The following is a 27,497-nucleotide window of genomic DNA, read 5'->3' as shown; positions in this document are numbered from 1 at the left end:
TCATACAGGGAAAGAGACCCGCCTTCAGGTTTGGAGTCTTCCTGGTGTAAGAGGTGAATCCTCACTTACAAGATCCAAACAGGTTATCTTAACTGGTCATGAAAATCACAATACCGTTCTCCATTTCTTTTTTTTTTTTATGTTATGTTAATCACCATATATTACATCATTAGTTTTTGATGTAGTGTTCCATGATTCATTGTTTGTATATAACACCCACTGCTCCAAGCAGAACGTGCCCTCTTTAATACCCAGCACCAGGCTAACCCATCCCCCCACCCCCCTCCCCTCTAGAACCCTCAGTTTGTTTTTCAGAGTCCATCGTCTTTCATGGTTCGTCTCCCCCTCCGATTTACCCCCCCTTCATTCTTCCCCTCCTGCTATCTTTTTTTTTTTTAACATATAATGTATTATTTCCTTCAGAGGTACAGATCTGTGATTCAACAGTCTTGCACACTTCACAGTGCTGACCACAGCACATACCCTCCCCAGTGTCTATCACCCAGTCACCTCATCCCTCCAACCCCCCACCAATCCAGAAACCCTCAGTTTGTTTCCTGAGATTAAGAATTCCTCATATCAGTGAGGCCATATGATACAAGTCTTTCTCTGATTGACTTATTTCACTCAGCATAATACCCTCCAGTTCCATCCACGTCATTGCAAATGGCAAGATTTCATTCTTTCTGATGGCTGCATAATATTGCATTGTATATATATACCACATCTTCTTTATCCATGCATCTGTTGATGGATATCTTGGCTCTTTCCACAGTTTGGCTATTGTGGACATTGCTGCTATAAACATCGGGGTGCACATACCCCTTCGGATCCCTACATTTATATCTTTGGGGTAAATACCCAATAGTGCAATTGCTGGATCACATGGTACCTCTATTTTCACTTTTGAAGAACCTCCATACTGTTTTCCAGAGTGGCTGCACCAGCTTGCATTCCCACCAACAGTGTAGGAGGGTTCCCCTTTCTCCACATCCCCGCCAACATCTGTCGTTTCCTTACTTGTTAATTTTAGCCATTCTGACTGGTATGAGGTGATATCTCATTGAGGTTTTGATTTGGATTTCCCTGACGCCGAGCGATGTTGAGCAATTTTTCATGTGTCTTTTGGCCATTTGGATGTCTTCTTTGGAAAAATGTCTGTTCATGTCTTCTGCCCATTTCTTGATTGGATTATTTGTTCTTTGGGTGTTGAGTTTGATAAGTTCTTTAAAGATTTTGGATACTAGCCCTTTATCTGATATGTCATTTGCAAATATTTTCTCCCATTCTGTCGGTTGTCTTTTGGTTTTGTGGACTGTTTCTTTTGCTCTGCAAAAGCTTTTTATCTTGATGAGGTCCCAATAGTTCATTTTTGCCCTTGCTTCCCTCGCCTTTGGTGATGTTTCTAGGAAGAAGTTGCTGCGGCTGAGGTGAAGAGGTTGCTGCCTGTGTTCTCCTTTAGGATGTTGATGGACTCCTGTCTCACGTTTAGGTCTTTCATCCATTTGGAGTCTATTTTTGTGTGTGGTGTAAGGAAATGGTCCAGTTTCATTCTTCTGCATGTGGCTGTCCAATTTTTCCAACACCATTTGTTGAAAAGACTGTCTTTTTGCCATTGGATATTCTTTCCTGCTTTGTTGAGATTAGTTCACCATAGAGTTGAGGGTCCATTTCTGGGCTCTCGATTCTGTTCCATTGATCTATGTGTCTGTTTTTGTGCCAGTACCATACTGTCTTGATGATGACAGCTTTGTAATAGTGCTTGAAGTCCGGAATTGTGATGCCGCCAGCTTTGCTTTTCTTTTTCAACATTCCTCTGGCTATTCAAGGTCTTTTCTGGTTCCATACAAATTTTAGGATTATTTGTTCCATTTCTTTGAAAAAAGTGGATAGTATTTTGATAGGAATTGCACTGAACGTGTAGATTGCTCTAGGTAGCATTGACATCTTCACAATGTTTGTTCTTCCAGTCCATGAGGATGGAACGTTTTTCCATTTCTTTGTGTCTTGCTCAATTTCTTTCATGACTATTTTATAATTTTCTGAGTACAGATCCTTTGCCTCTTTGGTTAGATTTATTCCTAGGTATCTAATGGTTTTGGGTGCAATTGTAAATGGGATCGACTCCTTGATTTGTCTCTCTTCTGTCTTGTTGTTGGTGTATAGGAATGCCACGGATTTCTGTGCATTGATTTTATATCCTGCTACTTTACTGAATTCCTGTATGAGTTCTAGCAGTTTTGGGGTGGAATCTTTTGGGTTTTCCACATAAAGTATCATAACATCTGCAAACAGTGAGAGTTTGACTTCTTCTTAGCCAATTTAGATGCCTTTGATTTCTTTTTGTTGTCTGATTACTGTGGCTAGGACTTCTAATACTATGTTGAATAGCAGTGGTGATAGTGGACATCCCTGCCGTGTTCCTGACCTTAGGGGGAAAGCTCTCCGTTTTCCCCATTGAGAATGATATTCGCTGTGGGTTTTTCATAGATGGCTTTTATGATATTGAGGTATGAACCCTCTATGCCTATACTCTGAAGAGTTTTGATCAAGAAAGGATGCTGTACTTTGTCAAATGCTTTTTCTGCATCTATTGAGAGGATCATATGATTCTTGTTCTTTCTTTTGTTAATGTATTGTATCACATTGATTGATTTGTGGATGTTGAACCAACCTTGCGGCCCAGGGATAAATCCCACTTGGTCGTGGTGAATAATCCTTTTAATGTACTGTTGGATCCTATTGGCTAGTATTTTGGTGAGAATTTTTGCATCCATGTTCATCAAGGATATTGGTCTGTAATTCTCCTTTTTGATGGGGTCTTTGTCTGGTTTTCGGATCAAGGTAATGGTGGCCTCATAAAACGAGTTTGGAAGTTTTCCTTCCATTTCTATTATTGGAACAGTTTCAGAAGAACAGGTATTAATTCTTCTTTAAATGTCTGGTAGAATTCCCCTGGGAAGCCATCTGGCCCTGGGCTTTTGTTTGTTGGGAGACTTCTGACGACTGCTTCAATTCCTTAGTGGTTATAGGTCTCTTCAGGTTTTCTATTTCTTCCTGGTTCAGTTTTGGCAGTTGATACATCTCTAGGAATGCACCCACTGCTTCCGGATTATCTATTTTGCTGGCATATAGCTGCTCATAATATGTTCTTATAATTGTTTGTATTTCTTTGGTGTTGGTTGTGATCTCTCCTCTTTCATTCATGATTTTGTTGATTTGGGTCATTTCTCTTTTCTTTTTGATAAGTCTGGCCAGGGGTTTATCAATCTTGTTAATTCTTTCAAAGAACCAGCTCCTAGTTTTGTTGATCTATTCTACTGTTCTTTTGGTTTCTATTCCATTGATTTCTGCTCTGATCTTGATTATTTCTCTTCTCCTGCTGGGTTTAGGCTTTATTTGCTGTTCTTTCTCCAGCTCCTTTAGGTGTAGGGTTAGGTTGTGTACTTGAGACCTTTCTTGTTTCTTGAGAAAGGCTTGTATTGCTATATACTTTCCTCTCAGGACTGCCTTTGCTGTATCCCAAAGATTTTGAACAGTTGTTATTTTCATTTTCATGGGTTTCCATGAATTTCTTTAATTTTTCTTTAATTTCCTGGTTGACCCATTCATTCTTTAGTAGGATGCTCTTTAGCCTCCATGTATATGAGTTCTTTCTGACTTTCCTCTTGTGATTGCGTTCTAGTTTCAAAGCACTCTGGTCTGAAAATATGCAGGAAATAATCCCAATCTTTTGGTACCGATTGAGACCTGATTTGTGACCTAGGATGTGATCTATTCTGGAGAATGTTCCATGGGCACTAGAGAAGAGTGCGTATTCTGTTGTTTTGGGACAGAATGTTCTGAATATATCTGTGAAGTCCATTTGGTCCAGTATGTCATTTAAAGTCTTTATTTCCTTGTTGATCTTTTGCTTAGATGATCTGTCCATCTCAGTCAGGGGGGTGTTAAAGTCCCCCACTATTATTGTATTGTTGTCAATGTGTTTCTTTGCTTTTGTTATTTAATTGCCTTATATAATTGGCTGCTCCCATGTTAGGGGCATAGGTATTTACAATTGTTAGATCTTCTTGTTGGATAGACCCTTTAAGTAGGATAGAGTGTCCTTCCTCATCTCTTATTACAGTCTTTGTTTTAAAATCTAATTTGTCTGATATAAGGATTGCCACCCCAGCTCTCTTTTGGTGTCCATTAGCATGGTAAATGGTTTTCCACCCCCTCACTTTCAATCTGGGGGTGTCTTTGGGTCTAAAATGAGTCTCTTGCAGACAGCATATCGATGGGTCTTGTTTTTTTATCCAATCTGATAGCCTATGTCTTTTGATTGGGGCATTTGGCCCATTTATATTCAGGGTAACTATTGATAGATATGAATTTAGTACCATTGTATTGTCTATAAGGTGATTGTTACTGTATATTGTCTGTGTTCCTTTCTGGTCTATGTTGCTTTCAGGCTCTCTCTTTGCTTAGAGGACCCCTTTCAGTATTTCTTGTAGAGCTGGTTTTGTGTTTGCAAATTCCTTTAGTTTTTGTTTGTCCTGGAAGCTTTTTATCTCTCCTTCTATTTTCAATGACAGCCTAGCTGGACACAGCATTCTTGGCTGCATATTTTTCTCATTTAGTGCTCTGAATATATCATGTCAGTCCTTTCTGGCCTGCCAGGTCTTTGTGGATAGGTCTGTTGCCAATCTAATGTTTCTACCATTGTAGGTTACATATCTCTTCTCCTGAGCTGCTTTCAGGATTTCTCTTTGTCTCTGAGACTCGTAAGTTTTACTATTAGATGTCAATATTTTTATTGATTTTGAGAGGTGTTCTCTGTGCCTTCTGGATTTTGATGGCTGTTTCCTTTCCCAAATTAGGGAAGTTCTCTGCTATTATTTGCTCCAATATACCTTTGGCCCCTCTCTGTCTTTCTTCTTCTTCTGGGATCCCAATTATTCTAATGTTGTTCCGTCTTATAGTATCACTAATCTCTCGAATTCTGTCCTCATGATCCAGTAGTTGTTTCTCTCTCTTTTTCTCAGCTTCTTTATTTTCCATCATTTGGTCTTCTATATCGCTGATTCTCTCTTCTGCCTCATTTATCCTAGCAGTTAGAGCGCCTATTTTTGATTGCACCTCATTAATAGCCTTTTTGATTTCAACTTGGTTAGATTTTAGTTCTTTTATTTCTCCAGAAAGGGTTTCTCTAATAACTTCCACACTGTTTTCAAGCCCAGCTAGTATCTTTAAAATCATGATTCTGAACTCTAGGTCCAACATCGTACTAATGTCCGTATTGAGTAGGTCCCTGGCAGTTGGTACTGCCTCTTGTTCTTTTTGTTGAGGTGATTTTTTCTGTCTTGTCATTTTGTCCAGAGGAGAATAGATGAATGAGAGAACAAAATGCTAACAGGGCACCAACGTCCCCAGAAAATATACTCTAAACAAATCATAAAAGACCTGAAACTGGGGGAAAAGAAAGGGAAAGAAAGAAAAAAGAAGGAAAAATAAAGAAAAAAAGATAAAAACAAAGAAAAACAGAAGAAAACTAAACAAAAAAACAGAATATGATCAAATATGATCAGACTAGTGCATAGATCAGTGCCACAAACTAGATTTTGGGCGTATTTTGGTCTGTTAGAAGAAAGTGCCTTCCAAAATTTTAAAGAAAGAAAAACTTATATATGTACAAAAATAAGGGTTAATATGATGAAGGGATAGAATATGACTGTAAAGATGAAAATTATAAAAGATTTTATAAAAGGAATTGATAAGAAGTTGTTTGAAAAAAGAAAGAAGAGGATTTAAAAAAAAAAAAGAAAAAAAAAGGTAGCGAATGTGATCAGGCAGGAGACTAGAACAAAGCAATACGGTAGAGATTTAGGGTATATTTTGATCTGTTAGAAGAAACTGTATCTCAAAATTTTGAAGAGAGAACAACTTATATATATATATGCCAAAAATAAGGGTAACTACTATGAAGGGATAGAATATGACTCTAAAAATGAAAAATAAAAATGTTTTTTAAAAAAGGGATTGATAAGATGTTGGTTGAAAAAGGGAAAAAGGAAAATTAAAAAAAAAAAAAGACAGTTAAAAAAAAAATAACTTTGAAAGACTAAAGAATCATGGTAAAAAAGCCATGAATTCTATGTGCAGTATTCCCCTAGCGCTGGAGTTCTGCCGTTCTCATTGATCAGTAAACTTGGTCTTGGCTGGCGGTTCTTGCTGATCTTCTGGGGGAGGGGCCTGTTGCCGTGGTTCCCAAATGTCTTTGCTGGAGGCGGAATTGCCCCGCCCTTGCCGGGTCCAGGCTAAGTCATCTGCTCAGGTTTGCTCTCGGGAACTTTTGTTCCCTGAAAGCTTTCCGATGGGCTTTGGAGGATGAGAGTGAAAATGGTGGCCTCCCAATCTCCGCCCCAGAGGAGTCGAGAACTCGGGGGCCCCACTCCTCAGTGCACCCCCAGAGAAAAGCAGTCACTCCCATCTCCCCAGTCTCCGGCTGCACTCTGTGTTCACCTGGCCTGTGACCCAGTGTTTCTATCTCTGGCGCACAACCCTGTGTGGAGTCTCCAAACCAGCAGATCCCTGCGGTGCGCTCCCGCACACTCCTCCTGGGGGAGAAAGGGGAGTCTCCCTGGATCTGCCGCTTGTTGGGTCCCTGCTGGAGGAGCAGTGGCCTGACTGTGCCGTGGATTATGGTTTATGGCAACCCTGAGCTGAGAGCCTGCGCCTCGGCTAGGTCTCTGCAGCCAGCTTCCCTGCTCCAATACCTGGGAACTCTGCCATACTCAGGCACCCCCGGTCTTTCTGTGACCCCGAGGGTCCTGAGACCACACTGTCCCAGAGAGGGTTCCACCCCCCGCTTAGCCACTGGAGCAACGTCCCTCAGCGGAGCCAACTTCTAAAAGTTCTCATTTTGTGCTCTGCAGCTCTATCAGTTGCCAGAAGTGGTGGACGGAGGCCCCCTCCCCTGCCGTCTATCCTCCCGAATACTGCCTCGGATTCACTTCTCCCCACGTCCTACCCTCCAGAAAGTGGTCGCTTTTCTGTTCAGAGAGTTGTTACTATTCTTTTCTTCGATCTCCTGTTGAGTTCGTAGGTGTTCAGAATGGTTTGATCCCTATCTAGCTGAATTCCTGGGACCAGAGGAAATCCAGGTCTCCTGCTTCTCCGCCATCTTGCTCCGCCCTCTCCCCATTCTCCATTTCTGATAAGATCTTGCACTGTGGTCATCTTTCAGCTCTGATTGAGCCTCAGTTTGGATTCTAGTCTATCTGTAACATTCTCCTGGTAGAGGCAGCTGGCCTTGTGACTTTCAGCTGCTGGTTATTAGTTTTTCATGACATTTCTCAGATATTCATGATTATTTTGTCTGCCCCCAGGAAAACTGAGGAAGAGAACAGGACAAATATTTTGTTTGAGAGCCACTAAGAGAAGTGATAAAAACAAGATCCTTTCACACCACTCTTTGCTTAGCACAACTGAGCTAAACTGGTTCTTTTTTCTGGCAAACCCATCCAAAATGTCCTATTTCTTTTCACTAGTATCACCTTACATAATAATCTGTCATCTTTGAAATCTCTTTGTCCCATATCCAGTAGGTTACAAAGTCCTGTTGTTCATTTTGAGCCTTTTTTCCCTAATATCAGAGCATCTACTTGGTCCAGCCCTCGTTCGGCTATATGCTGCTTAATTATTGCAACTATCTTCTTCCTCTGTGTCTCTCCATATCAAATACAGGCTCCCCATTGCTGCCAGTACTACCCTCCTAAGACTACAGTCTGATCTTGTTAAACCTGTGTTGGACATACTTTCTTTTTTTTTTAAATCTACCCAGCAGCCATTATTTCAGGAAAGCATTCTCCAACATTCTTTTAATAATTCTGCTCAGTCCACAGGCTTCTATGGACTAACCCCCTCCCTATTCCACTTTGCCACACCTCCCAATATCACCAGAGATAAGCAAGGGATCAAGGCCATCCAGATCCATCTGCTGTAGGTCATGTGACTGCCCTGAGACTGAGAAATGACTCATGTGAATGGCCCCATGCTGACCAATCAAAGTCCTCCATGAACTGTAAAGAAAGATACTCTCAGGTCAACTGGGTAGCTCAGTTGGTTAAGCGACTGCCTTTGACTCAGGTCATGATCCCAGGGTCCTGGGATCGAGCCCCACATTAAGCTCCCAGGTTGATGGGGGACCTGCTTCTCCCTCCCCCTCTGCCGCTCCCACTGCTTATGCTCTCCTGCTCTCTGTCAAATAAAATCTTAAAAAAAAAAAGAAAAAAGAAAGATACTCTCTACTCAGTGATGTAAGATTCACAAACCGCTGAGGCTGAACAACGTGGGACATTCCCACAAAGAAAACAGCTGATATAAAGACAAGCAGAGATCACAGATAATGAGAAGCCAGAAGAAAGGAGTGGGAAAGACTCCAGCAAAGGTAAAGAGGTCATTGGAGCCACCACATCCTGCTATGCTTCTGCCATCTTGGACTGAGCAGTTGTGTGAGCAAATTAATGCCTTTTATTTTTCCTTTAAAGTGTTCTGAATTGTCTTCTTGACACTGTGTGTGCAAAAGAGCCCTCACACATACAGCATCACTACTTAGATACTTTTTTGGGGGTGGCAAGGGGCAGAGGGAGAGGGACAGAGAGAATCTTAAGTAGGTTTCATGCTGGGCATGACACAGGGCTCAATCTCACAGCCCTGAGATCATGGTCTGAGCCGAATCAAGAGTCAGAAACTTAACCAACTGCGCCACTCAGGTGCCCCACTACTTAAAAACCTTTAATAGAGTCTTTTTTTTTCCTGTAGGAAATAAAACTCTCACAAACTTCTTAGCACAATATTCAAGTTCTTTGACAAAAGGGACCATCTTAGCATTTCAGTTTTAACTCTCCTGATCCAGCCTCAAGCACTTTCAAATATTAAAATAATATTAAGTTAGTACCCTCTACTATAGCCACCACTGACCCTAGCTTCTGCCCTTCATGCTACTTACTGCTCATTTCCTTAATCTGAATTATTCTCCTATTCTTTCCTTCAATACTCAATCTTCCAAATATGGCTTGTAATAGGTGCCAGTATCATATTTTACATCACGATTCTCATGCATGTATATTTCCCCCTATCAGACTCTGCAGACAAGGACTGAATCTTTCTGAAGTTTCAGCTCTAGCACCTGACAATCTGCTATAAGAAGCACACACTCCACACGTTTGCAACTCGGATCAGAAATGAAAGACTGAGGGTTGATACCTGTTAGAATCTTAATTCTTCTTTACATTACAATTTCTCAAAAATTCACCATGTCACTGTACAACCCAGTAATCAAACTTATGGGCAGTTATCCCAGAGAAACAAATTTATGTTCACATTTAAAACCTGTACAGAACTATTTACAGCAGCTTTATTCCTAATTTACCCATACTGGAAAAAACCCAGATGTCCCCCAACAGGTGAATGGTTAAACAAACTGTGTATATCAATACAATGCAATACTACTCAGCAATAAAAAAGAACAAAGTATTGATACAACAACTAGAAAATATCTCAAGGGAATTATGCTGAATGAAAAAAAAGGCGAATCTAAAAAGATTACATATGATTCCCCTGAGATAATCTTGAAATGACAAAATTAAAGAAATGCGCAAGAGATCAAGAGTCGGCAGGGGTAAGGGAAGTAGGTGAGAGGTTAAGCAGATGGATGGAGCCATAAGAGGGCATCGCAAGGCATCCTTGTAGTGATGACACTGTCCTGAATCTTGACTGTATTAATATCCCGGTGGTGACATCTTACTACAGTGTAGCAAGATGTTACTATTGGAGGACAGTGGGTAAAGGTACATATAACTCTGTTTTATTTCTTAGAACTGCATATAAATGTAAAATTATCTCAAAATAAAAGTAGATTATGCTAAGTGAAGTAAATCAAGCAGAGAAAGACAATTATCATATGGTTTCACTCACATGTGGAACATAAGCAATAGCACAGAGGACCATAGGGGAAGGGAGGGAGATCTGAAGGGAGAGAAATCAGAGAGGGAGACAAACCATGAGAGACTATGGACCCTGGGAAACAAACCGAGGGTTTCAGAGGGGAGGGGGGTGGGGGAGGGGGTAACAGGGTGATGGGTATTAAGGAGGGCACGTGTTGTGATGAGCACTGGGTGTTATACCTAATTAATGAATCACTGAACACTACATCAAAAACTAATGATGTACTATACAGTGGCTAACTGAACATAAAAACAGAAACAAAACAAAAACTAGCCACACTGCAAATCTGAACCAAGAACCAGATTCTCAGTGCAAGAAGACCTCACAAATAATCATACTTTCAAACAAAATATCTTACTGTAACTGGCAACAGAATAGGGTTTTGCCAACAAGAAGCAACGAGCTCTCTAGAAAAAGGGACAGGTAAGAGTCATTCTGGACAACATGAGAGAGGAGATTTCTTTACATACGAAAACTATGTTCAGAAACTGGATGGCAAAAAAAAAAGACAAATATTAACAAGAGAAGTATCCCTGCCCAGACAATGAGCAGGGACCCTAAGTGATAGTCCATCTCTACAAGTGCCCGGCTGGGCTTCCATGGGGATGAGTAACAGCCACTGATACGTGAAATCTGATCTGTTTGCCATTTAAATCCATGTGACTCACTGAAGCTGGCTGCATTCACATCTAAAAATATAGGAAATCTGCTGCCTAAGCAAATTGGCTCATTGACGCATGGGGTTTTGATTCAAACACTACACATTTGGAGATAGTGGTTTTGTATTTATGTCAGCTAGCTGTAAGGGAGGTTCTGCTCCTCAAATGCCAGAGTCTAGGTAGAAATCTAGATGCAAAGAGGATCACAAGAATTATCTGCTTATATACATGTTATCTGGCAGTCACGTGACACCTTTTTGGTAACAGGGAACATAAGATCTGAGGTGCTTTGCAGGCTAGAAGGATGCCCTTCCTTGGGCATTGGGTGTGCCCCACTAAATGCCTGTCTCCAAAGACGACAGTGGAGTCATAAGCTATAAACGACAGAGTAGGGTGTGGTGGTCACATGAGTGACTGCACGCCACTTGGACTGGCAGTGGCTGAGTCTACAAACACAGGGTGTGGTGCTTTGGCCCTGCCATTTTTTTTGTTTGTTTTGTCCAGTCCCACTAAGTATCTCTTCCAGTAATGCCTACAGCCCTAACAACTGGTGAGTGGGGCAGCTGATTTCTGGGTGTTCCCTCTTGGACACCCAATTCCTTCCCAAGAGGCTGTTCATATTCATGGAACCAGTAACTTTTCAGAGGTGCCCCCTTGAGCCCACTGGGACCTGCCTGGCACAGCCACTGCTGCACTCACCCATCAGGACACTGAGTAGCTTCTGCACTCTGGAATTGACCCCCACGATTCGGTAGAGCCCTTGCTCATTGATCCCTGAGAAGAGAAACAGTGATGATTTAATTAGAGGCATGTCAGAACACAAGTTAAGCCAACCCAGCCATATGCACTTTTTCATTTTCTCGGTCCTTCTAAAACCCATTCTAATTAAAGTCCCCTGTCACTCAACTCTGCTCTTAGCGAAGGAGTGGGATTTGGTGCAGCTGTCTAGGATTTCACGGGTGTGCTGCACACTTCAGCCCTTGTGTTAGTTCAGTTCAGTCAACAGAGGGGAAAGAAACCTTCCTCTTCTCTTGCCAAACGCAGCATCTGAAGAGTTTTGAAAGATGCCAAATATATACTTTTAAATATGCTACATTTAACCAATTTTTAAATTTAAAAAGCCAAAACTGATGTGATAGAAATTTCATGCTGTAGAAAAGAAAAAATGCTTTATAATCTATTTTCAAATACAGAATAAAAATACAGAGGTGTGAGAGCATTTTTAATTTTGGACAATGTTCACCAAGACTGAGAAATTAGGAAATCCATTTATTTGTCATGTGAACATTCTTTATGAAGAAAAAGGAGAATTACCTTCATTCAACCCAAGTAAATGTGCAGTTGAACTAGAAGGGGATTACCTAAAAACTCCCAAAGAACCAAAACTAAGCCACCTCAGTGCTTTGTTCATTTGAGTGCAAGGATTGGATCACCGCTATACCATTTACAAAAGGGGACCATTTAGACCAAGTGACTGAAGAAGTGATTTTTCTGTTTAGCCCTAGGCCCATCATACCCCACACCTTTCAACTAACTGGTCGCCTGCTTCCCATCTTATTCCCCTGATGTCCCTTTTCCAACCAGTATCCAAAACGAACTTCTTGAAGTATGTATCAGTTCAAATCCTCTCTCTACTCAAAACTTTCCAATGGCTTCCCATGGCATTTAGACCATAATCAAAATTTACTGTGGCCCACAAGGCCCTGCAGGATTAAGCACAGGCCCACTTCTGCATCATCAACCACTTTCACTCTGCTCCAGCTACACTGGTCTTCCTGTTTCTCCCACACATCAAGCTTGCGCACCCAAATCACAGCCTCTGCACAGCTGTTTCCTCCACCTGGAACATGCTTCTCCCAGATCTTTTTATCATTCAGGTCTCAACAGAAATGCAACCTCTTCAACCTAAAGCATCCCATGACCAACACTACTGGCTGGTCCCCTACCCTCTTTTCTTTGTAGCAAGTAACAATACGTGAAATTATCTTTCTTTTTTGGTTTCTTGTTTGTCATTCTCCCCACAACTATGACATAAACTCTATGTACAGTGATTCTGTCTTCTTTACCATTATAGGCCCCGTACTTAGGTCAGTATACAATACATGACACAATGAATAAAACACTGAGTTATACTTCTTCAGGGCCACTACTTTGAGACCAAAACAAAATTTCCTGGAAGAAATTTGGGAAAAGGCTGATTCTACAGTGTCTCCAACCAGGCCCATGTAGAATTAAGGAATAAAAAGAAGTGGTCTAGAATGATAGGATTTTATAGCTAAAAAAGACCTGTAAAAGCACGTACATCAGCCTGCATGGCTCAGCGGCTAGGAGACTGTGATCTAAAACTAAGGAATGGGCCCCAAGCTACTTAACGGCAGAACCATTACTCAGTAACGTGGTGGCTTAAAGGGCTTGTCCCTTCTCAAGTGTCTCTACTTCTGTCCTTGACCTTTCCTGGAACTGGATACAACCCTGTCTCCTGCTAGACGATGATTAACGAACTCCAGAAAATATGGGATGTCTGTTCACCTCTGGTCACCACAAACAATTATATACATACATGCATTCCAGTAGGAAAATAATCACTTCTTTCAAGTATTTATGCTAAAATGGCATTTAACTCACACTGTCCTCTTTTCCTTTTTGTGTCAAATGAAAACTTTCTTACAAGTGAGAACATACCATTCTCATCTTTATTTTAGAGCAGGAGGGGAGAAAGAGGCAGAGGCTAGGACACCAAATCGATGGTGACCTTGTTCTTCCTCTACTACTTATTATGTATATTTTCTGGCTTTATATCATAAAAAGCTGTCCTCCTGAGCCACTGGTCTGCGTTTATCACAGGCTCTGTGAAGCGTTTTTTTTTTTTTTTTAAAGATTTTATTTATTTATTCGAGAGAGAGAGAATGAGAGATAGAGAGCACGAGAGGGAAGAGGGTCAGAGGGAGAAGCAGACTCCCTGCTGAGCAGGGAGCCCGATGCGGGACTCGATTCCAGGACTCCAGGATCATGACCTGAGCCGAAGGCAGTCGCTTAACCAACTGAGCCACCCAGGCGCCCTCTGTGAAGCGTTTTAAATGATTACATTTCCCTATTGGTTTGGCTGCTGAGAACTCAAAGAGGTGGCCCACCTCAGGCAAGTGGATGAATTTCACAGTGGAGGGGAGGGGATTTTTTGTTTTGAACTTACTTTTGGCGGCCTTTTTATTATGCCTCTACTTTTGTTAACCCTGTACCTCTTATTCCTAATTCTTTTCTCTTAGAATGAACAGAAAATTAAAACACCTGTTGAAAAACTGCCTTAGTAACAGTTTGAAAATTCAGAAATTGCCATTAAGGCAAGTAGATAAACCAAAGGAAGACAGTAAGAAGAGTGGGGAGCCCCGCTGACGACATGATGGTACCTGAACATATATGGATCTCCCTTTCCCCCCACCACCCCCAGAATGCATTCATACTGTGCAGGCTGTTCCGTAACTTTCATTTTTCACTTAATATGTAATAAGGAAAGCTTGGCATGTCAATAAATGTATTTCCCTGCAGTTTTAGCGATTCACGGCTTTTTACCGCATGGATGTACAACTAGTGATTCAACCAGTTTTTGAAACATTTGACCAGTTTCTGTTTTTTACTTTAACATCATTGTGTAAACAGCTTTGTGGCTCAACCTGCCTGTGTCCTTATTTCCTCCAGATCAATTCCCAGAAATCTCACCTATTTCTACTTTATATTCTCTGGCTGTATTTCACTTCTCTTTGCAAGCTGCCTTAACTCTTTATTGAAGGAAGGTATAGCAGAAATAAGCAAACATTTAAAAAATCTTAGAACACATTCAAATAACTACTTTGGAAAGAACACTTTCTGACTGGGTAGGAGGAGTGGCTCATACAGTTAAGATTTTTTTCATCCCCTTTACTCAATGCTTTATACTTTATAAAGATATTTATATTTTATACTTATAATGTAATAATTATAATAGAACTCTTACTAGTTACGGATCCTGCTTTAAAAGATAAAACTTCTTTCAATCAAGTGAAAAAGACTAATGGGTTGAGAGGCTGTGGAATAGTAAGACTCACATCTTTAACAATGGTTCAAACCAAATTCACAGCAAAGTTAGTTAACAGCTTTTCTCAGGAGTATCATAGATCAGAGTACTCAAAGCTCCCAACTGCCAGAACTGAGACTCTCCTTTGGGTCGACATCGAAGGATGGGAAGGAGACCACTGGGATGAATTAGCTTCCCTGATTCTTCAAGTCCTGCTCCCACAGCCCCAGGAAGGGTCAATGTCCAAGAGGCAGGGCCTGGCTACAGCACTGCTACAGGAAACCAGGGGCCTGACCCCTTCTACCCACCTGGATAGTCACCAGGGACTGGCTTTTCATAGCACGGTTCTTAACCTGGCATCCACAGACCCCAGGAGTGCACTAGAGAATTCAGAGTGTCAATGAACTTAGGCAGGAAAACAATTACGCCTTTACTTTCATGACCCTGTCACTGAATTTAAACATTTCCTTCCATTATGATATAAGCAATAAATCACAGTGTTAGCAATACCTGTGACTTGCTCAGAAATCAGTTATTTTCATAACACACTGCGACTTTTATAGACATCTTGAAATATCAGGACAGCTGACCCTTGATCAACACAGGTTTGAAATACACAGGTCTACTTACACATGGATTTTTTTTCAATAAACACACTACAGTACAATCAATGTGCTTTATGATCTTTTAATATTTTCTTTTCTCTAGCTTACTTTATTGTAGTATTACAGTATATAATACATGTTACAGATAAAATATGTATTAATTAATTGCCTATGTTATTGGTAAGTCTTCTGGTCAACAGAAAGCTGTTAGTAGTTGTTTGTGGGGGAATCAAAAATTATATGCAGATTTTCAACTGCACGGGAGGGTAGGGGGTCGGCACCCCGAACTTCCACATTATTCAAGGGTCAACTGCATTTCCAAATTATGCCAGTTATCAGACCTGTGTCTATTACTTATTATTTAAAGTGGTAACAAAGAAACACATATACTATTACATCACAACTAGGTCTTCCAATATTTTAACTGAATTCCAGTAACTAGACTCCTTATTATCCTATGTATTTGACACGTATGTCTTTAAAACATTCTACTAATCAGCCAAAGAGGTTGATGACACCAAATCGATTGAGGGCCCCTGCTTCAGAGCAACACAACCTGTAGAAACACACTAATAATGGCACTTGGGGAGTTAATGAGTCACTTAAAATCGGGAAACAGGTAGCAGGTCTGACACCTCACCAGATGTGTGACCTTCACTGAGAACAATGTCATCTGTTGAACGACTTTACCTCTGGTTTCCACAGCGTGGATGCATTTCCTGATTATGCTGAAGCCAATGCTGTCCAACTGTGCAGCTGAAAGAGGAAGAGAGGGGCAGTCAAGTTGCTGGCCATGCATACCAACCTCAGACAAGGTCTGACAGACCCAGGATCAATCAGTCCCATGGTTTGGCCACAGATAAAAATGATCAAAAAAAAAAAAAAATCAGCAGGCATTCACTGAGAGATTACCATATGCCAGGTCCACTTCTAAGTGCTTTGTTTATATTATCTCATTTAATTCTCATGGTCACTCAGCAAAGTTATCCTCTATTTACAGTTGAGGACACTGCAGCATAGTGATATGCGCTTTGCCAAAGGAATAAGTAGGCATCCTTTAAATCACTTGTTCTGTTATTGTCAGGAACTATTGGACTAACTGCTTCCTGGCCTCCCTCAAAAAGCATAAATTAAGTGGCACAATAAATGTTAGATAAATGCTTTACACAGATTATCTCAGTTAATCCTCGTAAATCCGCTAGGCTGATACTAGCATTAGCTCCATATTATAGATGAAACAACTGAGATTTGGCAAAGCTAAATGGCTTGATCAAAGCTGCAGAGCTAATAGGTGGGAGACTCACTCAGAGCCTGTGAAGACCTAACTGCCTTAAATATGACCTTGAATTAAAGAGAGAAGTCGAATCCTGCTCAGGTGATTAGAAAAGAAGGAAAAAATGGCAAAAGGAAAAGTGACCTAAAGGAAAATAAAAGCAGCCTAGAACAAAGAAGTTACCTGATGAATAAGCACAAGGCAGTAGAGCCATCCTGTGTGCGATCTGTCAGCAAGTAGTAAGAGTTTTCCACCTGCTACAAACCCCACTAATGTGACTCAGAAAATTAACAATCAAATAGCAGCAACCTTTTCCACAGCTCAGAACCAACTTCCAACCTGGCAGTGAGGCTGGGAACCCACCAAGATTCATCTCCATGTTTGGATTACCCAGTGAGAAGATGTGGATGGTAACTGTTAAGAATGGGTTCACCTTTTGAGTACCTTGGGACATCAGGGCAAGACATTCTATAAATTCATGGATCACAGAGGAGAAGAGAATGGTAGAAAGTAGGAAGGGAAGTATTTTTAAACAATTTGTCATCATCCTGGGCAAGAAATAAACTTGTAAAATATGAGAACTATTGAACTCATTCTTTGATCTAATCCAAACAGAACCTTTCTCAAAAAAATTTTTTTAAGTTTTTAATTTTAATTCCGGTGTAGTTAACATATAGTATGATATTAGTTTCAGGTGTACAATGTAGTGATTCAACACTTCCACACATTAGCTAGTGCTCATCACAAGTGCACTCCTTAATCCCCATCACCTATTCAACCCATCCCCCCACCCACCTCCCCTTTGGTAACCATCAACGTGTTCTCTATAGTTATGAGCTTGTTTTTTTGGTTTGTCTTTCCTTTTCTTTCCTTTGCTCTTTTGCTATGTTTCTTAAATTCCACATGAGTGAAACCATATGCTATTTGTCTTTCTCTGACTTATATGCCTTAGCATTATACTCTCTAGTTCCATCCACGTTCCTGTAAATGTCAAGATTTCATTCCCTTTTTAATGGCCAAATAATATTCCATTGTATGTATGTACGCATGCATATATATATACATACATACATACATATATATATATATATATATATATACACACACACATATGCGCCACATCTTTACCCATTCCTCTATCAATGGACACTTGGCTGCCTCCATAATTTGGCTACTATAAATATTGTTTCAATAAACATGGGGGTGCACCTTGCTCTAATTCTTTATGTATACAAGTGAACTTACATCCAATGAAGATAAAGATCCTTAAGAAAATCACTGCATTCCTCAAACTAAAAAGGAATGATTTATTAAAAATTCTCTTCTCAAAGGAAATAAAATAACTCTTATTCTTACCGACATACTTTTCATTTACTGATACTTATTTTAAACACATTTGGTCTCTAGGATAGTCAGTAAAGTACCAGAGAAGGAGGAAAACAGTATTTCTCTTCCTGGAGACTACCTGCTATACAAACCACCGCTCTTACTCTCTTAAAGTTGTAAGGAGTCTACTAACTTACTCTCATGCTTTTTCTAGTATAAACCAAGTATTTACTCTGCAAATCATGCAGTACAGAGCTTTCTGACTCAAAGCTGCCAAGTCAGATTGAAATCAGTCTTCCAAATGAAACTCAATCAACTCATGCCATAGACTTTTCCCAAATTTAATAACAAACAGTGATACACAGGCTAAACACCTGTTAAAATCTAGGCAAAGATTATTTAAAATAAGAGTTTTATTGAGATATAATTCACATACCATAACATTCACCCATTTAAAGCTCAAAATTCATTGGTTTCTAGTATACTTACAAAGTTATGAATCAGGCACCATTATTTGATTCCATAACATTTTCATTCTCTTCCACATAAAACTTCATACACGTTAGCAGTCACACCCTATTTCCTGCCTTCTATCAGTTCCTAAAAATCAGTCATCTGTTTTCTGTCTCTATAGATTTGCCCATTCTAGGCAAGTAATATAAACGGAATCATATAATACAAGGTCTTTTACGTCTAGCTTCTTTCACTTGGTATAATGTTTCCTAGAGTCATGTATGTTGCAGCATCAATACATAATTCCCTTTTATGACTATATTCTATTGTCTGGATATATCACATGTAATTTGTCCATTCACTGTTGTTTCTACTTTCTGGTTATGAAATGCTGCTAGGAACATCTCTGTGCAAGTCTTTGTGTGGACATATATTTTCACTTCAGTTTATACCTACAAGTGGAATAGCTGTATTACATGGTAACTGTGTGCTGAACGTTTTGAGGAACTGCCAAACTACTTTCTAAAGCAGTGCACCATTGTGCCTTACCACCAGCGATGTATGAGGGTTCCAACTTCTCCGCATCCTCGCTGATATCTGTTATTGTCTTTTTTATTATAGCTTTCTTAGTGGGCGTGAAGTGGTATCTCATTGTGGTTTTGATTTGCATTTCCCTAGTGACTAATGATGTGGGGCATCTTTTCATGTGCAGGGGAGGATATTCATTCCTTTATACAGTAATCAGAACAGAGCCTACTGGAAACTATTTGTCAGAAGGGAAACTAGTTTTTGTTCTTTAGGAGGTTTCCAAAACGTTCATAACTATGATTCAATAGTCAGTTGAAGCCTTTTAGTTCTTCTTTTGAGAGGTGATCAACGGAATTTATGCACAGGGATGATAGCTGAAAAAGTTCAGGAGGAAAAGAACCACCATTTTGCACCATCCTCTGGAGCACTGCTGAGACTGATTCCAAGCTTGGATGCTTTAAGAGTACGTTTGCGGCATGATCTTGTTCTACACATTGATCAATATCTATCTTGGACAAAAAGTATTTTGCTTCCTTTACCCCATAAACAGTGGCAAAAGTTTTGGAAGGTTGAAATAACCTGGCAGCTGACAGTGACAATGCCAGTAACCAAAAGATACCTGCTCATAAAGCCATCGGCATAACTAGCAGAAGTAAGGACAGAGCTAGAGATAGACCTGCAAGGCCAAGTGAGTCCTTGAATGCAAGAAGCAAGATCCTTTCCTAGGTAAGTAATAGCTAATGGAAAAGAATGCAATGGAACCTTCCAAGTATATCCAGAAAAAATCAAATTCTACTAACCTACACTAATTACCATTACTTCTTTTAGAAATTAACAAAGCAAACTGCCCCCCTCCCCAAATCTCTTAGCAATTCTCCGTTGGTTTTCCCAACATTATTAAGTTCTTTCATTTGTTTTAAACCTGCTAACTCCTTTTCTTGAAATAAATCTTACACAGACATTACACACAAAGGCCTTACACATTACACATGTAACATAGTATTAGTATATATTAGTCGTCTTGAGTTCAAAAGTATAACACATTTACATATTACCAAGTCAAAGGGAGTTCAAGGTAACTCACTGTCAACCTCTAGTTGTTCAAGTAGCATTCTGATGATAATTATTACAGTTTTGTAGGCAGATAACACTGTATTAAGAAATGAAATTCATATCAAACAACAGTTCCCAACAAGGAACTCATGATATAGAGTTTCACAATCATTGCTCTAAGTCTCTAAACTGAAACCGGTACAATTATTACATTGCCTGCTGCCCTGGGACATCCCTGTTTGTCCCTGTGTCTCTAAGGCTATGCCACCCACAAGCACGCATGTACACACACGCATGTGCGTGTGCGTGCTCACACACACGCATACACATGAAGTTTGACTTCTATTCTGAACTTGAATTCCCTGCTGATGTCACGATTAGGTTACTAATGATTAACAACTGCTTTATTATTTAACACGCACAGAGTACTACTAATGTAATAGCTATTACAGTGCATACATAACTAGAGATCATTAGTTCTGATCTCTGCCCAGCAGGTACATAATCTAAGTTAATTGAGATCGCCTCTGCTGAAAAGCAAGATCCCACTAAAAGGTTTAGAACATGATCACCACTGAACAGAGTTTGTTAATGACAGAAAAAGTCTGAGCAGACTGCCAGATGGAAGCGGCTGTCCTTAATCCCCTGAAGCAGGTGATTCAGCTCTTTTACTGGGCCAAGGCTCAGAAAAGGTCAGGGATTTATTTGCAATTTCTCTATCCTTATAATCTCCAGGAATAATCTCTCATTAAATATCTACTAGGCTTGCATTATTCCCTTAATTTGACTTGCAATGAGTTGTTGCAGGACCTGTAGCTCCTAGGCCTGCCATCCACTGTCTTGCAGCTAAGGCCCGAAATGGCTTCTCTTCCTCCCTCAGCCTCAACTTCAACTCTGCCCAGGATTCTGCACCAGGCAGCCCAAACAGCTTTCATATGATGACTGTCAACAGAGCTCACACCAAATACCCAGGTTAACCTGCCAAGTTAGAAATCTATCACCGTCTTAATTTTCATTTCAACTTTCAAAGCCTTGTTTGTCTCCTTTTAGAAGAAGGTCACACACGCCTATTTTCTCAAAGTTCTATGGAGAACACAAAAACACCGAGAGTTGGGTTGATGTTCAGTCAGCTCGGAGGATCTTAGGGCAGAAGAGGGAAGAGGATGCTTGGCAGACCACCGGGTATTATGCCTAGGGTACGAACTCCAAGAGCAGAGAGGCAAGTTAAATGCAGGAACAAACAGTTTTACTGCAAAGGTCTTGAAACAACAACATAGTATATAAGGCTCAATCCAATGATGTTCTTGCCTTAAAAGAGGAGGCTTGCCTAAAAAGAGGTGGCTAGATGGAGAGACATGCTCTGCAGCTTCTTGCACCAAATGCTACCTCACCTGGGATGTTTTCCCTGGCCCTTTCCACCTTAAAAGAAAATGAAGTGTGTAGGTGGTACAAAACCTTTCGCACTTCCCCTCTTTCTTACCTGCATATCCAAATTATCACCAGGTCCCTCAATTTCGTCTAGTTCTCTCCATCTTCACCACCACCATCCTGGTCCTGGCCTCCGTCGTCTGTTACCAGGACTGCTGAGATGACCACCTAACTGGTGTCCTCATATGTCCTATGGCTCCTCCAGTCTATCTTCCACATTGCAGCCCCCGTGACCTGGACGAAACCAGACCGCGTGCCCTCCCTGTTTAAAATCTCTCAATGGCACCCCACTCTTCTCAGGAAGATAACCCAAATCCTTCACAGGTTTCCCATAACCCTGCATGGTCTAGTCCAGCCTGCCTCATCTCACACTACCCCTCCAGACCTAAGCATCCTACCATAGTGGCTTTCAGAGCATCCAACTGACCACACTTTCTCTCCAGCCTTTGCACATACTGTGGATTTCACTTGGAAGCCCCCTGGCCAAAGCAACTGCAAATCCTCAGGTCTCCCCTCAAGTGTCAATTCCTCAAAAATGCCCTCCTGATCTCTCCACCTGGTTCACGTCCTCACTGAAACTTGGATATAGCACTATCAACTTCTTCTTCAGAGTATGTAACATAATTGCAAGTTTACATTTATTTCTGTGATGTTGCCTACCAAACCAGATTTGCATTCATGAAAGCAATGATACATATATATCTTTACTCATTGTTTTATTCAATACTCCATCTCTGCCTTTCACTACTATGTTGACCATTACGTATGATGGGGAGGGTCACTAAGGGGATATGTGGTGTAGTAAAAACGACCTTTCAAATTCCAATTGTTATAAACCCTAAGAAAGAAGATGAGTTATTTAAGCTCTAGTGCCTAGATTTTTCATCTTTTGGGAAGATATAAATGTTAAATAAAGATATGAGTGGCCTGACCTACCTACTTTCTTCCTGTATCAATACAAAGAGGTATCACCACCTAGCAATACAGCCCCAAGAATAAGTTAAAAAGAAGGGAAAAACAAAAGGTGTGCCAGCCAAGACATGAAACAGAGAAGATAAAACCAAGTTCTGGTTTTCCTGGACACTTATAGAAATCCTTTGCTTTTCCATCAAGGCATTATCATCACCAAACTGTATGTGGACATGAAGCTGTGGCTGGTGAAAGCGGAAGGTATGGGGGTTCTTTCCATATCATACTATCTAGGCCATCTATACAATCAGACAGGCCTGAGGTCAAGGAAAGCCCCAGAAAATAAGAGCATTCTCCCCTAGAACTGTGTGCTACACGAGAGACCTCATTCTGCAGGTCCAGGAGCCCCTTTACTAAAAATCACTGACCTGCTCTTGCCCTACACCAGTCTTTAGTACTCAAAACATCAAGAAATTTGGCAATAAGTGGCCAAATCACTAATTCTGAATGGAAGGGACCTTTCCATATCACAGGTTGACTGATGGACATATAGCATGTGAAAACAACTCTCTGGGATACACCCCGAAGTTACCCCATACACGCATCCTGGGAATTCTAACAGAGCTCAGAAGACAAATCCTTTTCCAAAAGAGAGGAACTAATCTCCTGCTTTAGTTTCAACACACATTAGAACACATTACCCATTTTCTTAAAGGTGGTATTCAACAGGTTTTTCCTAGCCTAAAAACCTTTCCCCATGAATCTTACTCAACTTTCCTTTGATCAAAAAAAATCTTTCAAGTTTTTTACAGGAGAAATGGAATTTGCTGGAAGTGCTGGATGTTTGCATAAAAATAAGAGAACCGAAAGGTAAAGGAAGTTACTGCCCCAGTTTTAATGTGGATGGATACAGGAGATTGTCTGGAATGACTATGAGCAGACCACCATTTCATGGACATCTCCAGAGGCATGTTCTCACCTCAGAAATTTACTCAATTTCCCGATGTGCTTTGCTCTTTAAAGTCTGGCTTACCTCGCTCATTCTGAATTTAATCAATTTCAACACTATTAAAAGCCATGAAGAGAAACACCCACATTGAATTAAATACCAAATCCATCTGGAGAATAGATTTGGTATTTCCAACTGGCTCACACACTCGGAGGGGCTCACGTCCTTTCTCCTAATCATGTGAAGACCCAGAGTTGCCAGGCCTTCGTGGCTGTGGCCCCTGGGAAACAATCTTCATGGTGGCAACTCTTAAAAACTTCCAGTGGCGCTGGGAAGTTGGCCAATTGCTTCTTAATTATTCAGGTGTGAATTCCCTATTTTGGGGATTACCAACAGCCAGTTTTTAATCTCAGTTCAGCTCCCCAAGACCCCGTACCCTGTTCTACTCTGTCCTATACTCTGCTCCTCAGCTTTATACATTCAGGGAGTGTGAACTAACTTTAATATTAACTGAAGTCACACAAACAGAAGTGGTATGTACTGGAAAGAGAATGATAAACTTTCAAGCCAGACAGACCTGGATTAAATTCTGGTCTCTGCCACCTCTGACTGGTATGATCATAGGAGAGGTGCTTCACCTCTGACACTTACCTTCCTCTTCTATAGAGTGGGGAGAACTCACCTAGGTGTTGCAAGGGTCAAAGGAAATGTATACTGACTTATTTGGTATTTCAATAAATGGTCATTAGCAATATTAGCAACATTTGAATCAAACTTTCCAGTTGATAAAACATTTTCTATTTTTTTGAAAGATTTTATTTATTTATTTGGCACAGAGAGAGAGATAGTAAGAGCAGGAACATGAGCAGGGGGGCAGCAGAAGAGCGAAAATCAGGCTTCCCATGGAGCAGGGAGCCCAATGCGGGGCTCGATCCCAGGACCCTGGGATCATGACCTGAGCTGAAGGCAGAAGCTTAATGACTGAGCCACCCAGGCACCCCTATTTTATTTTAATTAAATTCAATTAGCCAACATATAGTACATCATTATTTTCAGATGTAGATAAAACATTTTTCATACCCAAGTTCATATTACCCTACAATAATCCCATGGGGTAAATACTGTTACTGTTCTTACTTATAACTTCTTGCTACATTTCCCCACTAATGAGCTCAGTAAGACATTACTGTGTATAGAATATATTAAAATACTATAGCTTAATTGATTTTCCCACTGTATCTGATAAGTCTTTATGATGAGAAAAGCCAGGCTCACAATGTTAAGTGGTAACAATGACAGCAGTAGCTAACGCTTGCTGAACAAACTGCACTGATCTGGGCTAAGCACTTAAACACACCATGTCCTCATCCGTCATCATCTCTATTATGTAGACAGGAACTCCCAACTCCGATGAGGCTGAGGAAATTCTGGTAAGACTTTGGCCTTAATGAGTGGTAGAACCAGGATTATAACTCACTCAGTCTGATTCCAGAGCTCATCCCTCATCCCTCATCCACTCCTACTCAAGTTCACACCACCAGTCAGACAGGGACGGGGCAAGGGGAGGGAGGAGGTGCTGGGGAATCATGTTTTCTGGATTCTTCCCTTTCTACTCCAGGTGGAGATCTCAAAACTAGTAGACAAGAGAAAGAGGAGCATGCTTTTTGCCAAGCAGATTGTGGGCACCCTCCCACGGGTTTGGGAACTATTGTCCCCAGCCAGGCACTACACTGATCCTGGCTGGAAGGACAAGATGGGAAGGTACCATATACTACCAGCAAGATTTCCTACTTCAGTACAGTCATCCTGGATTCCTTGCTTTCTCTCCCTCTCCAATCCATTAACCAGCCCCGTCAGGCACCAGTTAAAAACACATCCAGAACCCAGATGCTTCTCACCATCTCCACTGCTAATACTTTGATCCAAGCCACCATCATCTTTTGCCTGTATGGCCCCAATCACTAGCCTCCCAACTGCTTCTCCTTTCACCCCATACAGCTTATTCTCCACCAGGAGCCAGAGACATCTTTTAAAAATACACATTGGCTCATATGTCACTTGCCTGATCACAACTCTCCAGGGACTTTTATGACACTTAGAACACAAGCTTACCTCCTGACCATGGCCTCACATGGTCTAGTCCCAGCCCACCTGACCACTCTCACTCTGGCCTTCTCCAGTCCAGTCACCATCGTCCTTCCTGATATGCCTTGAACACAGCTGGTTTATTCCCTGCACTTCCAGGCTTCCTCTGCCAGCTCCTGACATCCTCACTTCCTCCATTTGTTCAGGTTTCTGCTCAAATGTAACCTCTTCAGAGAGGCCTCCCTGCTTCAGGTTTTTGGAATGGCTCCCCTTGCCTTGTTATTCCCTATCCCTTTGCTCTTATTTCTTCCCAGCCCCTCTCTCCACCTGAAAGTATACTTCTGTTTACTTGCTGTCTGTCAGTTTCTCTCACTAGTATAACTCCATGAGAGCAGGGACTTTATCTGCCTTGTTCATTACTATAGCATCAATAAATATCTCCCAGATGAAGCAACAAATACAATCCACATTTTCACCTGCTGAGACACCAGAAACCAATAGGTAAAAAAAGTCCCCACACTCCAGGAGCCTCAAATGCTGAGCAGCTGGCTGAACACACCGGTACCTTCTAGAGTTCAGGGGCGCTGTCGTGAGAAGCATGAGACGAATAGCTCTGACCCGGATCTCATTCATCCCCTCACCTCCAGCATGAATACAGCACATCAGAACTTTTTTTTTTTTCCCTAGCCTACCAGATATAAAGGCACCTATCTTCTTTTTCATGGTTTCTGGGGACACACAAGAAAAAAAAATAAGCCAAGAGGGACATAGAGTAAACAAAGTAACCTAGGTAACAGGAAAGAGATGAAATCCCTGCCTGGCCTGGAATAAACCTACCAGCTCTCAGCTGAGTCAAGAGAGGTTCTAAGATACCTGTAAAGAGCATTCCAGTTCTCAGCAAGACACCGCAGCCAAAGTGGCAGAGTCTGGGTTCTTGTATAGTACAGGCTGAGGGCGGCAGACCGGCTCGCAGTGGACCGTTTCCTTGTGGGTTTTGACAACTGCAGTCTCCCAGTCCACCTTAAAATTCCCAATCAGGACAGCAGTGAAAGAGCAATGCCTAATGCACCCCGTGGTAATGCCAACCAGCTTCATCAGGACCACCTGTCTCCTAGACAAGGGTCTGGACGTCCGGAGAAGGAATTACAGTCCACAGGCCTCAATTCCTTTCTGTCCTGAGGCATGGGTGGTTGTGCACTGATTTCTCAACCAAAACAAATCGTCACCAGCTTTATGAAAGAGGAAGTGTTTCAAGCAGAGAACCAATGTCTTCTGCCCACCTAGACCCTTTTCCTGCCTTTACCTACCTACCTGTCTTCTCACTTTGATCTGCCCTAGGAATGGTTCAAGTACTTTTTGGTCACAACAAACTGAGGCAGCAAAGGGCAAGAAAGGGGAGGACGTTCATAATCAGAGGCCTAACATTGACATGTGTGGCTATAGTCACCGCCAACTGGTTGTGGAAGATGGGCATACTTCGCCTCTCTAACCCTTCTCATTTGCACAGATCAGGTGCTATGAAAATCAGCAAGGCAATGTCTGTGAAGGCACTCTGAGGAACTGTAAGCAAACTGTCTACTTTCATGCTTTTATATGAATAGCCTCTGGTTTGGGGTAATGATATTATTGATAACAACAACAGCAAATAATAACATTTAATGACTGCTTAGAATACCAGGCACCACTGAGCTAAAGCTTTCCATCCTAATCCCATTTAATCCATCCAAAAAACCAATGATGTAGGTACTAAAGCTATACTGATATCACAAATTAAAAAATAAAACAAAAACAAAAACAAAACCTGAGGCCTGGGGAAATTAATTTCCCAAGGTCACACACCCAGTTAGTCAGGAGGCTGGGATTCCAACCCATGTATGTAATAATATTGCAGAGCCTACTCTCCCAACCACTACTCAACATTTATCCCCACTGTGGGCAAGAGGCCTTGATAGCCTCCGCTCAATCTTGTACACTCTGAACACTCTGATCAGGGTGGGAAGGAAAGACCCTGAGAGATCACAAGTATGTACTGAGAAGGAGGATTCGGTTTTCTCATCTGTAAATGGGGTCTATAATACCATCTACCTCACAGGGTTCTTATAAGGAGCAAACAACATAACATATATCAAATCCTGAGCACACTACCCAGTAATTAAGTATGTGCTCAATAAACATTGATCAAGAGCCTTGA

General features: G+C 41.1%; 1 protein-coding gene across 10 annotated transcripts in view; it reads right to left on the bottom strand.

Moving 5' to 3' along the window:
* The window catches only part of ARHGAP26 (Rho GTPase activating protein 26), a 449,937-nt gene that overhangs the window by 172,718 nt on the left and 249,722 nt on the right, over positions 1–27,497 (bottom strand). For all 10 annotated transcript variants that reach the window (XM_035727446.1, XM_035727450.1, XM_035727448.1 and 7 more), the window contains exons 13-14: positions 15,993–16,058; positions 11,349–11,423 (exon numbers count right to left, since the gene is read on the bottom strand). In XM_035727446.1, the coding sequence (XP_035583339.1) occupies positions 11,349–11,423; positions 15,993–16,058 (141 nt within the window). The remainder of the gene's footprint in view (positions 1–11,348; positions 11,424–15,992; positions 16,059–27,497) is intronic.

This window comes from Zalophus californianus, chromosome 5 (genome assembly GCF_009762305.2).
Source record: "Zalophus californianus isolate mZalCal1 chromosome 5, mZalCal1.pri.v2, whole genome shotgun sequence".
NCBI lineage: Eukaryota > Metazoa > Chordata > Mammalia > Carnivora > Otariidae > Zalophus > Zalophus californianus.
The sequence above is the reverse complement of the archived record's forward strand: the minus strand, read 5'-3'. Positions and strand labels throughout refer to the sequence as shown.